The sequence below is a fragment of the Halichoerus grypus genome, chromosome 10 (genome assembly GCF_964656455.1).
Source record: "Halichoerus grypus chromosome 10, mHalGry1.hap1.1, whole genome shotgun sequence".
Taxonomy (NCBI): Eukaryota; Metazoa; Chordata; class Mammalia; order Carnivora; family Phocidae; genus Halichoerus; species Halichoerus grypus.
The window spans coordinates 25,874,090-25,889,592 of NC_135721.1; the positions used below are offsets into that span (position 1 = coordinate 25,874,090).

Genomic DNA, 15,503 nt, shown 5'->3' on the forward strand with positions numbered 1-15,503 from the left:
TTCTTTGGCTAGCCTTAGCTAGGAATAAACTTTTAATAAAATATTTAGGAGAGTTGAGAATGATCATTTTGACCTTTGAGGATATTTACATTCCAAAGGATAGAATTATTATTATTATTATTTTTTAAGATTTTATTTATTCATTTAAGAGAGAGAGCACAAGCAGCGGGGAGAGGCAGGGGGAGTGGGAGAGGGAGAAGCAGATGCCCTGCTGAGCAGGGAGCCCGATGTGGGGCTCAATCCCAGGACCTGGGGATCATGACCTGAGCCACAGGCAGTCGCTTAACAACCTGAGCCACCCAGGCGCCCGAGGATACAATTATTTCTTAATACTGTCGAACCTTATGTGTGTTGGAAACAGTTTTTCCTTTTATTTTTATTTTTTTCAATTTTAAAGTGATTTCAAAATTGGAAAAAAGTTGCAAGGGTAAGACATTGCAGAGAACTTTTGAGAATAATTTTCTAACATGATACTGTATCATCCCTGAATACTTTAGTGTGTGCTTCCAACAAACTAGGGAATTTTTTGTACATAGCCACAATACAGCTATCAAAATGAGGAAGTTAACATTCATACTCTCCTGTCATTTAATACTCAGATCCCATTCAAGGTTTCCAGTTGTCCCAGTAATCTCCTTTGTAGCACAGGGCCCACGGTAGAATATATGTGTTTCTTTTCGTTGTCATTGTCTCTCCAGTTACTGTCAGTCTTGGAATAGTTCCTCATTGTTGCTTGACTTTCATGGTCTTGACATTTCTGAAATTTATAAGCCAGTTACTTTGTAGACTTTGCCTCTTGAATTTGACTTATTTAAAAAAAAAAAATTACGATTGGGGCGCCTGGGTGGCTCAGTCGGTTAAGCGGCTGCCTTCGGCTCAGGTCATGATGCCAGGGTCCTGGGATCGAGCCCCACATCGGGCTCCCTGCTAGGCAGGAAGCCTGCTTCTCCCTCTCCCACTCCCCCTGCTTGTGTTCCCTCTCTGGCTGTGTCTCTCTCTGTCAAATAAATAAATAAAATCTTTAAAAAAAAAAAAAAAAATAAAAAAAAAATAAAAAAAATTACGATTAGATTCACATTATGCATCATTAGAATGGATATCAGAGAAGGGAAGTTCTGTGGTTCTTTTTTTTTTTATTGATTTTATTTATTTATTGACAGAGAGCACGCACAAGCAGGGGGAGCTGCAGAGGGAGGGAGAGAAGCAGGCTCCCCATTGAGCAGGGAGCCCGATGCGGGGCTTGATCCCAGGACCCTGGGATCATGACCTGAGCTGAAGGCAGATGCTTAACTGACTGAGCCACCCAGGCACCCCATGTTTTATGGTTCTTATTGCATCCTAGCAGTGGAACACAGTTTTGATTTGTCCCACTACTGCTGATGTTAACTTTAATCACATGATTGAAGCCGTGTTTGCCAGGCTTCTTCATCGTAAAGTTTTTCTTTTTCACCCTTGTAAGTACTATTTTGTGGGAAGGTACTTTTGGACTACATAAATATCTCATTTCTCATCTAGAGACTTAGTAATGTTCAAAATGGAGTATTTCACAAAGTTCCAATATTTAGAACAGTCAAGTTAGTAATGGGTAATTTGTAAAACAAAACGAAACAAAACAAAATTGTCTCTTAACTCAGTAGACCTTACCCTTTTGTCTCCCCCTCATAGCATTATACCCCTTTTTCACATTTCCTTTACATAAAAGTTGAATGCAGTCCTCTAGTCCTCTTGTTTGGGTATAAGGGATCACACATACAGATAGAGCTCTGTTTCTTTTTTTTTAAAAAGATTTTATTTATTTGTTTGAGAGCAAGAGAGAAAGCATGAGCAGAGGGAAGGGCCAGGGAGAGGGAGAAGCAGACTCCCCACTGAGTGGGGAGCCCGATGTGGAGCTCGATCTGAGGACCCCGAGATTATGACCTGAGTTGAAGGCAGATGTTCAACTGACTGAGCCACCCAGGTACCCCGGTAGCTATTTCTAAGCCCAGATCTCTTGTTCTATCACATGATTTGATTCTAGTGACAGATTTTATGCTTACTAATGAAAAATTGTCCAATTCATAATAATTCTTAGTATGTAAATAATTTATTAGCACCACGCTCTAATCAACTGAGCTAACCGGCCAGCTACTAGTATGTAAATAATTTAAATAGCAACCATTTGTGAGCAGTTCCACATGCTAGGAATTGCACTGTGCACTTTCCACATTACCCCTCATTAATGTTCTAGCAACCCTAGAGGTTACTTTCTCCATTTTTCAGATAGGAAATCAGGGTTCAAATGGCTGAATGACTTGCTCAGAATTACAGAGCAAAGTTAAACAAAATATACATATGCCCAGGGATTCTGTCAGTTGAGCTTTAGGTAAAATGAGTTAGACTTCACAGTTGAGAGAGGACTAAAAAACAAAACAGAAAACTGCTGTTTTCAAATACCGGTTTTTCCTCCAAATACAGTATTGGTGGAATCTTAATATATGGAACAGTTAGAAGTGCTGAGTGGATTTTATAGGCAATTTAAATCTTCCCTGTTTGGTAGAAACTACTTCATTATTGTCTGAATCTTGGGCATCTGATGCAGTGTTTATAAACGGATAAGAACATTAGTGAATTGATGATTTACATCAACTGAGTTATTGTGGGGGTTGTAAACAGTGATTTTGTAATACTGCCTGATCTCTGTATAATCCCCATGGCCATTATCCCTATGGAGAGGTGACTTGGACATTGTAGTAGGCTGGGTTAGTTTAGAAAGGAAACACAGAGAAGGTGAATTCTTATAGATGATAGATTGGTGAAACAGTGGGGCTAGGAAAAAAGAGACAAAAAACCAGACTCTTAAATACAGAGAACAAACTGATGGTTGCCAGAGGGGTGGGGGTGGGGGAGACAGGTAGAAATAATAAAGGGGATTAAGAGTAGACTTATCTCGAGCACTGAGAAATATAAAGAATTGTTGAGTCATTATATTGTGTACCTGAAACTTACATAACACTGTATGTTAATTATACTTGAATTAAAAAAAAGGGTAACCACTATCCTGAATTTTCTATTTGTCATTTTCTTGCCTTTTCAAAAAATATATTTACTTACATGTTTTTGTACTTCTAAGTCAATTGTTTTATTTGGTTTTTTTCCTGAGCTTTATAAAAGTGGTATCTTACTATTATGTAGTCTTCTGTGATTGTTTTTTTCCTCTCATTATTATGTTTTTATGGTTCATTCATGTTTTATATGTAGCTACCATTTACTTTGGATTATAGCATTCCATTGGGTGAATATTTCTCATTTTATCACTCTCCTTTTGGACATCTGGATTATTTCAAGATTTTTTCCTGTTATACACACTATAACTATGGATATTTGTGTATAGATTCCTGGTACACCTGTTCAAGAATTTCTCTGGGCTCTATGGAATTATTGAGCTAAGGATATATGAAGGTTCATGTTATAAGATAGTGCTAAATTGTTTAACAAAATTGTCCTATCAAATTATACTTGGATCAGCAGGATCTAAGAATTCCCATTGTTCTCCCTCTTTGACAACCTCTTAATTTTTGCCTAATGGTCACAGTAATATTTTATTTTTTTAGCATGAGTTTGATAAATAGGAGCTGGTGCCATGTTAATTCTTTTCATTTTCTTTGTGAAGGGGCACAGATTGGATTTCTTTCTCCTAGTAAAATTAATTATGTTGACATTTAGTACCAACCACATTTTGTCAGCATTTTAAAAAAATATCTTATTTATTTATTTGGGGGGGGGCAGAGGGAGAGGGAGAGAAAAACCCAAGCAGACTCTGCATTGAGTGCGGAGCCTGGTGTGGGACTCGATCTCACGACCCCGAGATCACGACCTGAGCTGAAACCAAGAGTTGGACACTTAACTGAATGCTCCACCCAGGCGCCCCATTTGTGGATTTTATTACTTACTTACTTATTACATTATTAATTTTCATACTTATCTTTGGAAAACTTGTATCTCTATTGGTATATAATGCAGTAATATTAAAATACATGCTTTATATATAAAGTTTATGTTGCCTTTTTAAAAATTTTATTTCATTAGTTAACAACATGTGTTTTAGAATTAATTTACTTTTTTTTGTAATTTAAAGCACAAATTTCCAAAAGAATAACCCAGTGCATAAGTTGACTGAAGAGGAGCTTCTGACATTTACGTCGGTGAGTCATGTCTCATCCTTTCCGTTGCATGTTTTTCCTTGTGCGTTCTTTTGCTTCTGATATATTCTTGGCTCAGATTGCTCATGTTGAAACACTGCCACTTAAGGAAATTAAGGAGAAGAATACCTCGCCATTTTAGTTTCCAAACTGCATATATCTTGCTGTTGATGTAAACATAAGCCTTTTTCTTTGTACTTGCTTGGATTTGAGGGCAGTGGCCAAATAGTTCTTGTTCAGTGTCTAATGGAGCGCACCTAATAGGTGCTCCATAAATGTTCAATGAATAAATGAAATGACAGAGCAAGAGTCTGACTCCTCACTCCAAAGCCACTATAGTATGCACCTCTCTTGTCTAAAACTGAGGGTGATGCCCACAGGGATGGGACGAGAAAGAGGACATCGGAGAGCGAGGACCAGAAGCAGGAGGGTGTGGGTTATCGAGGCCGAGGAAGGAGGCAGTGTTGAGAGCATGAGGTGCTTGTCAGCATTCAGCACTGTAGAGCCGAGGGGAGAAAGGCTGTGGGTGCTGTTAATCAGGAGTGCCCTGCTTATTTCTAGGACAGTTTCAGTGGAGTATTGTGTAGTCACCTCATTACAGGGAATTAAGGAGGAAATGGGCTGTAAGAAAATTAAGTTGATAAAGACCACAATCGGAGAAGAATGGCAGTGAAAAGGAAAGATCGAGTAATAGATGTGTGAGGATGAACAGAAAAGTCACAGACCCAAGGGTCAGTCAGTATCTTCTTGGCTTTATGGATGAAAAGATAACGCACATCTTTGATGAGCACAAGTTGCTTAAGATAATTTTTTCAAAGGCATCTTTATTATAGTTAAAATCAAGAGAGAATTCTCATGTTTTCTTTCTTTGTTATTTTTCAGATAAGGCAAAAATGAAGTACTTTTATCTGTAGAAAAGCTAGCTTACTTTGTATTGTAATATAAATTTTGCAAGTTACTGTTTCCTGCCTACGGTTTTGGAGCCGGTTGGATGTTAATCCCTTGAGTCCTCTGGGTGCCTACTTTATTTTCTCACTTGAGTATCTTAGAAATCTTTGGTGTTTATGATGATAGCATATCTGTGTTTAGGTAACTATGTGGAAATATCCCTGTTTATTCATTACGTAAGCTATAAGGAATTTGACAAGTGTTAAACATTTTTTTAAAAGATTAATTTAAAAAATTATTCTGTATTTCCTATTTATTCAGCTAATCTCTATTGAATACTGAATATGTGTCAAGCATTGTGCTGGTCGTAGGGGATACAGTGTCAACAAAGTCTTTTCCCTCTTGGCGTTTACATCGATTTACATTCTTTTTTTTTTTTAAAGATTTTATTTATTTATTTGACAGAGAAAGATAGCGAGAGCAGGAACACAAGCAGGGGGAGTGGGAGAGGGAGAGGGAGAAGCAGGCTTCCTGCCGAGCAGGGAGCCTGATGTGGGACTCGATCCCAGGACCCTGGGATCATGACCTGAGCCGAAGGCAGACGCTTAACGACTGAGCCACCCAGGCGCCCTCGGTTTACATTCTTGTGGGGACAATACACAGTATACCAAGAGAGAAATAATGTAGCTAACAGATGTGCTCTGGGGACATACAGAGCCGGGTAAGGGAATACAAATGGCATGAGGAGGGCTGTTTTAGACAAGGTGGTGGGGAGGATCTCAGTGGGAAGGATGTGGAGGATCTGGAATGGTGGTGACTTTGAGTTACTGTAGGGAAGTACAGAGCTGGATGGGGACAAGTGTCTAGATGATGAATGTGACCAGGACACTTGGCTTTCTTCTGATGACTGGGGTAAACAGAATGTTAACATGTGCTAGGAAGTGATCCTGCTGGCCTCTTATGGGGAGGAGGTCAGTAATAACATCTTCTTAGGACTGGTCTTAGCAGTTTATCAAGGTATATGTATTATCCATAGTTATCTTAAAAAGACACTAAAATACTCTATATTCAAGCAGTTCAATTTTTTTTTAGCATTTCCAGTTGGTGGGGATATATTTCTTCCTTTTTAAAAAACTTTTCCTTTTTTTCCCTGTTTCTTTCTTTTTAAATTATTTTTATTTAAAAAATTTTAAAATTTAAACTCAATTTAATTAACATACACTGTATTATTAGTTTCAGAGGTAGAATTTAGTGATTCATCAGTTGCATACAATACCCAGTGCTCATTACTTCAAATGCCCTCTCCAATGTCCATCACCCAGTTATCCCATCCCCCACCCACCTCCCCTCCAGCAACCCTCAGTTTGTTTCCTAGAGTTAAGATTCTCTTAGTCTCTCGTTTGCCTTTCTGATCCCCTACCCCAGCACCCCGCCTTCTTGTTCCTCTCTACTGTGAAGTTCTTCTGAAGTAGTTAACTCTGGTAACCTCTGGGGTGGGTAACTCATCTCTCCTAACTTGCAATGAAGGTCATAAATTTGAGTTTCATACTTTTCCCCCAAGGGCTTTATAGTACATCCTTTTTTTGCTCTCTGTCCTCCTCCAACTCTCATCCAAGTCAGAACTGACCTGAGGACTGATCTTTTTGGAGGAAAACTGTTTGATTACAGTGATGCCTAGTGCCAGGCCTGACTCTTCTAAGGAGATGAATTTTTTAATTCCAGGAAGATATTTAGTTCATAAGAAGTAGAGCATGGAACTTATACGTGAGGACGGCTTTTAGGAGCCCCAAGGATACTTTGTGATCTGTACCACCCCCTTCTTCTGTTGATCCCAAAGGAAGCATACAGACTACACTAGAAAAATCCAGATGAGCCATTGTCAACTCATCTTGCATTTATCAGTCCTTCCTGATATTCCTTCTTTGTGCATGATACTGAAGCAGATAATAAGATGAATTAGAAGTGGCCCCTGGTTTCAATGAAGAATTTCATTGAAATTTATATCCTATATAATTGAATATCCTGTATATAAAGATCCTTTATCTATTACTCCAAAAGACTATTTGAGGCCAAAGGGAACACTTTCAGGTGCTGTCCCCCTTCTGAACTCTTGAACTTCTTTCTGTGCCTTTCTTTTAACAAGGACCATATTTGGGCTTATATTATAATTATTTATGTTTATGTCTTATCACTCCCACAAGACTATAAGCTCCCCATTTCAGGGACTGGGCTCTGTTCTTCTCTGGGTCTTCTACAAGGCCCCGTATAGTCTTTCAATGCTTCAGTCATAGCTGTTGCTCAATAAATGGATGCAGAAGAATGAATGAAATATGCTTGAACCCTGGAGAGGATTTATTTCTGTCCCATAACTCGATGCAGCATTGCTCCACTTAGTTTTAAAATTTTAGGTAGTGCTATGTGATGTGAAGGATAACCGCTTGTTTTATCTTCTTCATCTGTGTAATGAGGGAAGGGGGGTGTACGCCTTCCTCAGCCCTGAAAACTTGCTTTGAGGATCAAATTCGAGAATGTCCTGAAAGTACCTTTGAGTAGGTAGAGCTGGTGCACCCATAGCTTCAGGGATGAGCGGGGCCATCTGATTACTGGTTTGCGGGAGAGCATTCTGTTTTCAAGGAATAAGAATTCCTAAGTGGAGAAGACCTGTTTGAAATTGGCTGTAGACGTGGGGGAGAAGGGAGCAGAGAGGAAAGAAAGGGCACACTCTTTCCTGCTGGGCGGCCATTTCCCTTCTGTGGCAGCGGTGTGGGGGCCTGGAACTGGGCCTATCAACTCCTGAGACTAGGAAGTATCTTTAGTTAATAGAAGAGCAAGAATAATACAAGTCTTCATACTCCTACCAGTGGATTGTAAGCACTTGAACGGATGGGGACTGTAGTTACTATCGGATATTTGTTAAATATTTATTGAATAAACAAATGAATTATTCCTGAATTTTGTTCAGTTTTAGTGAACTGTCTTAAAGTTGACTAAAATGGTAAAATCTCTTTTTTGGAGACATTTTTAGTAGTGTTTTCCTATTGGTGGAGCATGTTGAAATATATGTGAGATATGTTGGGAGAAGGTTTTCATTCAGCAGTGTCAGAAGCTTATCCTAAAAGGAATACTTTATTTTTTTAAGGTTGTCATAATGTACTGCTGTTCCTGAGATATTTGATCCACACATTTCAGGAAAACTGAATGACTCATAGTAAAAATAACCCATATTGTTTTAGAGAGCCATTTATGTTGTATCGGCTTGATAATTTAAAATTAGCTGTTATCTACGTTATTTCCTTTCAGATGGGCCAAGTCAGTGACATTCAGTAATGCTTTTAATTTCCTTTCATTGTTGAAAACGGGAACAATTTAGTTAATTCAGACAGGTGTTTCAGTTTTCATTGGCACAAGTTTTGCCTCAGTGTGAACTGACACTGGCAGCCTGCCTTCTGAGTGTCCGCTCTGAAGCCTCGAGGTCTCTGTAAATGGAAAAAGGAAAAAGACCTTTCGAGGTTGTGCATTATATGGTACATATTTTCTGTTGCTGCTGTTAATTTTAAAGCTGTTTAATAAATGCTTATCTATGAACATAAAAATAGTTTGCAAACCATTTTTACAGATTAAAATGATTGCCTGTTTTTCTTTTAGGGCATACTCATTTCTTAATTTTCTAGGATAGGCAATAGAACTTTGCGAGATAGCCGTGATACTTCTGATAGTTTGTGTTAACATTACACGATGATACATCCTATATTAAGCAGTTATAGGTCAGGAATTTGATTTTATTTCTGGTTTGAGTACTTGTCTCTCAAAATGTTACTTGTACATTTTAATTTAATAGGCATGTATTGATAATGAACATTGTAGCGATCTCTGGGTTTTAAGTTGGTAACTTTTAAAGAAGTAAGAGATAGGCATGCTTTATTTTTTGTACCAGTTTGTAGGTTAACTGTTATTAAACAGAGAATTATTAAATATTTTTTGACTGTAGTCGAACTGAGTTTCTTGTATATATCCTACTTCAGGAATAGGCAGAATGAATAATAGGATTATGGGATCAAGGCTCTCTTCTTACCACCATCTACTTTGGTAACTGCTAGACTTCTTTCTTCACTGTTAACCATGGCTTAAGGTTAATACTTATTTGTGGGTTTACTTCTAGCCACATTGGAGTAACTGGTACTGACTTTGAACTTTTACCGTAAAGCAACTACAAAACTGGACAAAATATATGAAGCAGCAGTGCAAAAAAGGATGATAAGTCATGACCAAATAGTGTTTATCTCAAGAGGGCAAATCTGGATTAATATGAAACAATCAATGCAGTTCATCTTATTAGTATAGCAAAAGGAAGAAGCCAAATGATTATCTCGGTAGAAGCAGAAAAGCATTTGAAAAAAATTCAACAAACTTTATATTAGTTTCACTTTATAATATAAAATATGTATATTATATTATATTATATCTTAGTAAACTAGGAATAGAAGGGAATGTCAACCTGGTAAAGGACATCACTGAAGAATCTCTAATTAAAATCATTATTGACGAAAAAGTCTTTCCTCCTTAAGATCAGGAAAATGGCACTTCAGTTTTCCATTGAATTGGAAATCCCCCAGCTAGTGCAGTAAGACATGAAGAAGATGCAAAAGGTATGTGGATTGGAAAGGAAGATATAAAACTATCAGTATGCATAGATGACACAATTGTATACATAGGTAACCCTAAAGAATTGACGTGAAAGCTACTGGAAGTAATAGGCAAGGTCTGAGAAGAATACAAGATCAATTAAAAAAAAAAAAATCAGTTGTGGGGCACCTGAGTGGCTCAGTTGGTTAAGTGTCTGCCTTCAGCTCAGCTTCCCAAATGTATGCATGTTCATGATCCCGGGGTCCTGGGATTGAGCCCCCTGTGATGGGCTCCCTGCTCAGCGGGGAGTCTGCTTCTCCCTGTCCCTCTGTCCCTCCCCCTGCTCATGCTCTCTCTCGTGCATGCTCTCTCTCAATCTCTCACCGTGTCTCAAATAAATAAAATCTTTAAAAAAAATCAGTTGTGTTTATATATTCCTAGCAATGAATAATTGGGAAAGACATTTAAAAACTATTTAGAATAGCATAAGATATCAAATATTTAGTGATAAATTTAACTGAAGTGTAAGACTTGTATACTAAAAATGATATAATGAGAGAAATTAAAGAAGATCTAAATAAATGGAAAAATTACAATGTTCATAGATTGGAAGACTCAACATTGTTGAATTGACAATTCTCCCAAAATTGAGCTATAAATTAATAGCGATTGGATTCCCAGTAGGCTTTTTTTCTTTGCAGAAATCAACAAGCTGATTCTAAAATTTATTTGGAGGACTTCTGCTTCTGTGATGGCCAAGTAAGCTCTGATTGGAACCATCCTTCTGCAGATAAAAATAACAAACTATAGACAAAATGCAGAAAGATTCTGGAGATTTTTTATTTATTTATTTATTTTTTGCTTGGAAGAAGGGAATGACATTGGGTGGTTTTTTGTTCCTATCCTATGGCTAAATCTCAGTGTCTTACACGCAAGGAAGCTAAAACTCCGCAAGCAATTCAGCAATCTTTCTGAGGACAGAGATTGGGGCTACCACAGCTGCTGGAATGTGAGGAAGAACATTTCATAAAGGAAAGAGTCACAGATGAGGATTCTTACATTCTGTATATTTATAGAATAATACACTCAGAATACATGGTTTTTTCAAGGGCACATGGTATGGTCAGCAAGACCATATACTGGGCCAATTAAATAAGTCTCAATAAAAAAAAACATCATATGGAATATAATCTCTTTCCACAGTGGAATTAAATTTTACATAAATAGTTATTAGATATATAGAAAAACTCCAAGTATTTGGAAACCAAATAATTAAACAACTTACTTAGTCTGTGGATCAATAAAGAAATTACAAAGGAATTTATTTATAAAAGTCAGTCATTGACCTAAATCTCCTACATTTCCTTAAGGTAAAATTGTTGTATAATTGGGGTAATGAGCAATTTTCCGCTAGAACACTTAAGTGCATGAACCATAGTAGGAAAATTGGATTAAAAGATATATTGGACTGCATTAAAATTAAAATCTGCTTTTTGAAAGACATCATTACGAAAATGAAAAGACAAGAACAGACTGAGCAATATTCACAGTACATACATCTCACAAAGGACTTTTTTTTTCAGAGTAAGTAAAGACCTCTTCCAACTCAATAATAATAAGACAAACCAATTAAAAATGGAGAAAAGATTTGAACAGATCTTCCACCAAAGATATGTGAATGACCAACAAGAATATGAACAATGCTTAATACTAGTAGTCATTGGGAAAATGCATTTTAAAACTACAAGACACCACTCTCCACCACTTAAAAGACAATACTGTGAGGGGTAGTTGGAACTCTTATCCACTGTAAATGTAATGTAATGCAAAATGGTACAACCACTTTGGAACACAGTTTGGTATTTTCTCATGGAGTTAATCATCAGTGCTACCTCTAGGTATTTTTCTATGAGAAATGAAAATATATATCTCCACAAAGACATATATACAAATGTTCATACCTGTTTAATTCATAATAGCTTAAAACTGGAAAAAACCCAAATGTTCATCAACAAGTGAGTGATAAACTACAGGATATCCAGCTGAAGAAATGATACTGAGCAATAAAAAGAAATGAAGTGCTGATACATTCAACAGTGTGGGTGAATCTGAAAAACATAATTTTGAGTTAAAGAAGCCTAACTCCATTTAGTTGGAATTCTAAAGTAGATAAAACTAAATCATAATGACAGAGAATAGATCACAGGTTGATTTCCAGGGAACTTTTTGGGCTGATGGAAATTTGTATATCTTGATTTTCATGGTGGTTACATAGGTGTATACATTTGTGAAAACAGCAAACTCTACACTAAATATGGGTTTATTTTGTTGTACCTGTCTTATATTTCAATAAAGTCACTAAGAATAACCTAAAAGGAAAAATGCATAGGTGTTATTTAGACCTAGAATATTTAAGATTGATGAGTTTATTAAGATTTTGGTTTCAGTGTAGATTAGTCCTTGTCATCAATTTCAGAAGTATAACACGAAATACTCACAGCTTACCTGATGTGTTAAGTGGAAAGAATGTAGATGCAGAAGAAGAGGATGTTGCTCAGTATCCACATTTAGTATGATGTTTTCTTTTTTTTTTTTTTTTAAGGCCAAAACAGGCTAGTTTTTTCAAGCTTATTTTTTCCAATATTTTCTCAAGCAAGTTTTTCCAATATTATTGGAAACCTCTGTTCAAAAGAAACTCCAAATTCAGGTGGAGGGATATACTGTTTAGAGCTCCACTTGTAATTTTGACCTTTAGCATCTAACACAGGTCATTGATGTCTTGAGTTGAATTATACGCCCTCATGATTGAGAGTCACCAGAAACAGCAAACAGAAAGATAGCTAGGATGAATGTAAAACCTTAAGAATTCACCAGGCAGGAAACTTGTGTATAAAAATAGCATAGGTAATTGACATCTTCTAAAATACAGTGAGGTATTAATACAGGATTTCAAGCAACTTCTTGTGTTAATGGATATAAAAATACAGTTAATTAGACTTTATTTTAAGTCTGTAAATGGCATTTTTAGTAGAATCTAAGGTCTGGAGATTAAACTATTGGTTGTGTGGCACGGTTAACTTGGTTGAAGACTATATAGGAATTCTTTGTATTATCCTTGAAATTTTTCTGAAGGAGAAAAATAAATCTGAAAATAAAAAGTTAAAGGAAAAAACCTCTGGCACAAAGCTATACAGAAAATGAGCAAAGCCCATCACTGCTTCATGGCTAGCTAACCATTCTTATTTGGGGTTGAAGATAAAAACAGGCTCTCTGGGATGTGTTCAGACCGCCATTAAACTTCTCTCAACCTGCCTGTGTCTCTTACTGGGTTTCCCACTTGTGGCTTGCCCTATTGGGTCTTTAGTGGTGAAGGAAACAGGGAGGCATTACAAAATAAACCCAAACACATAGGTTAACATAAAGAAGGGGTACTCATGGACCAGAGACCAGAGATCCCATGATCGGAGATCAGAGGCAGCTGTGAGGGATGGAATTAACTGACCTAATAGCACTTTCAGAACTTTCTACTAAGCTAAGACCCTCAAGCAGGCCTGAAGGAATCCTGGATTCATGGTGCAGCCTTGCTGTGGCAGCAGAAACCAATTTCTCTGGAGGAAAACATTAACAGTCCCAAATTAAAACTGAGCAGTGAGCTCACAATTAAAGATTAACAGAGAGAAAAGAAGGCAAGCCACCATGACTGAGAGTCAACAAAGACAACAGTTTCTGATTCATAGTATAGACCAGCTACATATGGGATGTTTAAAGAAATAAAGCATGTATTAATCAAAAGATAGCTGAAAAACTTTTGTTATTAGACTTCTTTGATTTGGGAGGGGAAATGTAACTTTTAGAATTTTTTTTTTTTTTTTTTTTTTTGAGAGAGCAAGAGTGTGCGTACGCATATGCAGGAGCTGTGTGGGGAAGGGCAGAGAAAGAGGGAGAGAGAGAAAATCTTGAGCAGTCCCCATGCCCAGTGTGAGCCCAACAGGGGGTTCAGTCTCACAACCCTGAGATCAGGACCTGAGCCAAAATCAAGAGTCAGACGCTCAACCGACTGAGCCACCCAGGTGCCCCAGAAATAATTTGAAATTAAAAACCAGAATAAAAAAAATGCAATCCATGCTTATCCACACCAGAGAGATGTAGAGCACTAAGAAGTTGTGTATAACAGGTGTTTCAGAAAATGCAGACTTAGAAGTATACCTAAGAAACTCTTGAGTCTGCATCAGTAGATATATATGTATGAATGTCTCATAATAGCAGTATTTGTCATCATGGCAGAGAAACTGGAAGCAACCTAAATGTTGTTCACAGGAGAAATTGTGATATTTTATATCACAGTTATGAAATATTATACAACAGTGAAGTGAAAATAAATGAACTATAGCTATAAGCAACAACATGGATGAGTTTTATAAATGTAATAAGTTAAAAAAACTAGTCCCAGATTCACAGGTGTTTATATTATACTTTATAACTTAAACTTTAGTTACTTATAATCCACTGTATATATCAAATAAAAAAATGAAGTCTAAAAACTATTTTGAGCAATAGCAAGATCATTGAAATGTTATTTGATAAACCATTTTAAGAATAAACAGTTCTGATTGCATACACTTTAATTTTAAAGTGTATCTTACTGTCATTCATTAGGCTGGTGAGAAGCAGAATCAGTGATGATGAAGAACATTAATGGAAGGTAGAGGAAAAAGCCTTAAGAAAGAAAAGTCCCAAATACAGAAATATACAGGACTTAAGCTAAGTTGGTAATACAGTTGATATTAAGAAGTCTTGTTCCAATCTATGGCTTTGTGCTTCTGCTTTTGGCCATCACTGAAGCTAAAGAAAGCTCTTAGGCTTTTTGACATTATGAACTAACATGGTATTCAAGGATGAAAAATTCAGCTTTAAGATAGTTTATATGTTTTAAATAGGTCTGTTTCTTATGACGGTGTGAAAAGTGCATCTGGTGATGCACTGGATGAACTGGAATCTCCAGAATGTAGAAGGCCTTTTTTTTTTTTGAGGCAGACAAATGACCAACAGCTTAATCTCTTTCTGATGTCTGCTTTCTATATGAAAATCTACAGAGCAAAGAACGGAGCTTTGAAAATGTTGTAATGACAGGAGATTTGGATCTCAGGATTTGCCAAGCCTGCTCCTAGATAGTGTGGAAGAAATAAAGGTATAAAGCATAGGACTTGCCTTCGTGGAATTTTTAATTTAGCTCACATCAGATAAACTCAGGGAAATGTAATTGGCAATACCAGGCAGTTTAAACTACAAATGGATAGCACAGATAAATGAATCCCCTAACTGCTCAGAAAAGAAGAAAATGTTTAGGACAGAGCAAAGAAGGCTTTGTTCACTAAGGAAGGATTTGAATCAGGCCTTGAAAGACAGATGGGGTTTAGATGGAGTGATAGCAAGAGCAAAGGCAAGGAGATGGGGAAGTGTGATTGTATTGGGTTAGCTGGGTTGGAAGATTTGGTTAGGGCAATAGTGAGACTTAGGGGAAAACAGATTCCTGACAGATTTTAAATGGTCTACAGGACAAGGCCTGGGAATTTGGACTGCAGTTCTACTGGGGATAATTTATAGCCTAAATTGGGAATTTTAAACTTGTTGTCATTTGATACAAATTTTAACAATGGATGCTTTTTTAAATAGTTCATTAGAAGGGGGAGTAGTTCTGCTTTTTATAGTATTTCTTTGTTCCTTTATTGTAAAGTCAGCCTGACCTGAGTAAGCATCATCTGATTTGGCTTGAGCGTAGCCAAACAATTATGGACTCACAAAGAGAGGTCTGAG

The 15,503-nt window shown here is 37.0% G+C and overlaps 1 protein-coding gene across 3 annotated transcripts in view; it reads left to right on the forward strand.

Moving 5' to 3' along the window:
• Positions 1-15,503, forward strand: part of TTC27 (tetratricopeptide repeat domain 27) — a 169,502-nt gene that overhangs the window by 35,134 nt on the left and 118,865 nt on the right. For all 3 annotated transcript variants that reach the window (XM_036119108.2, XM_036119110.2, XM_078056160.1), the window contains exon 9: positions 4,115-4,181. In XM_036119108.2, the coding sequence (XP_035975001.2) occupies positions 4,115-4,181 (67 nt within the window). The remainder of the gene's footprint in view (positions 1-4,114; positions 4,182-15,503) is intronic.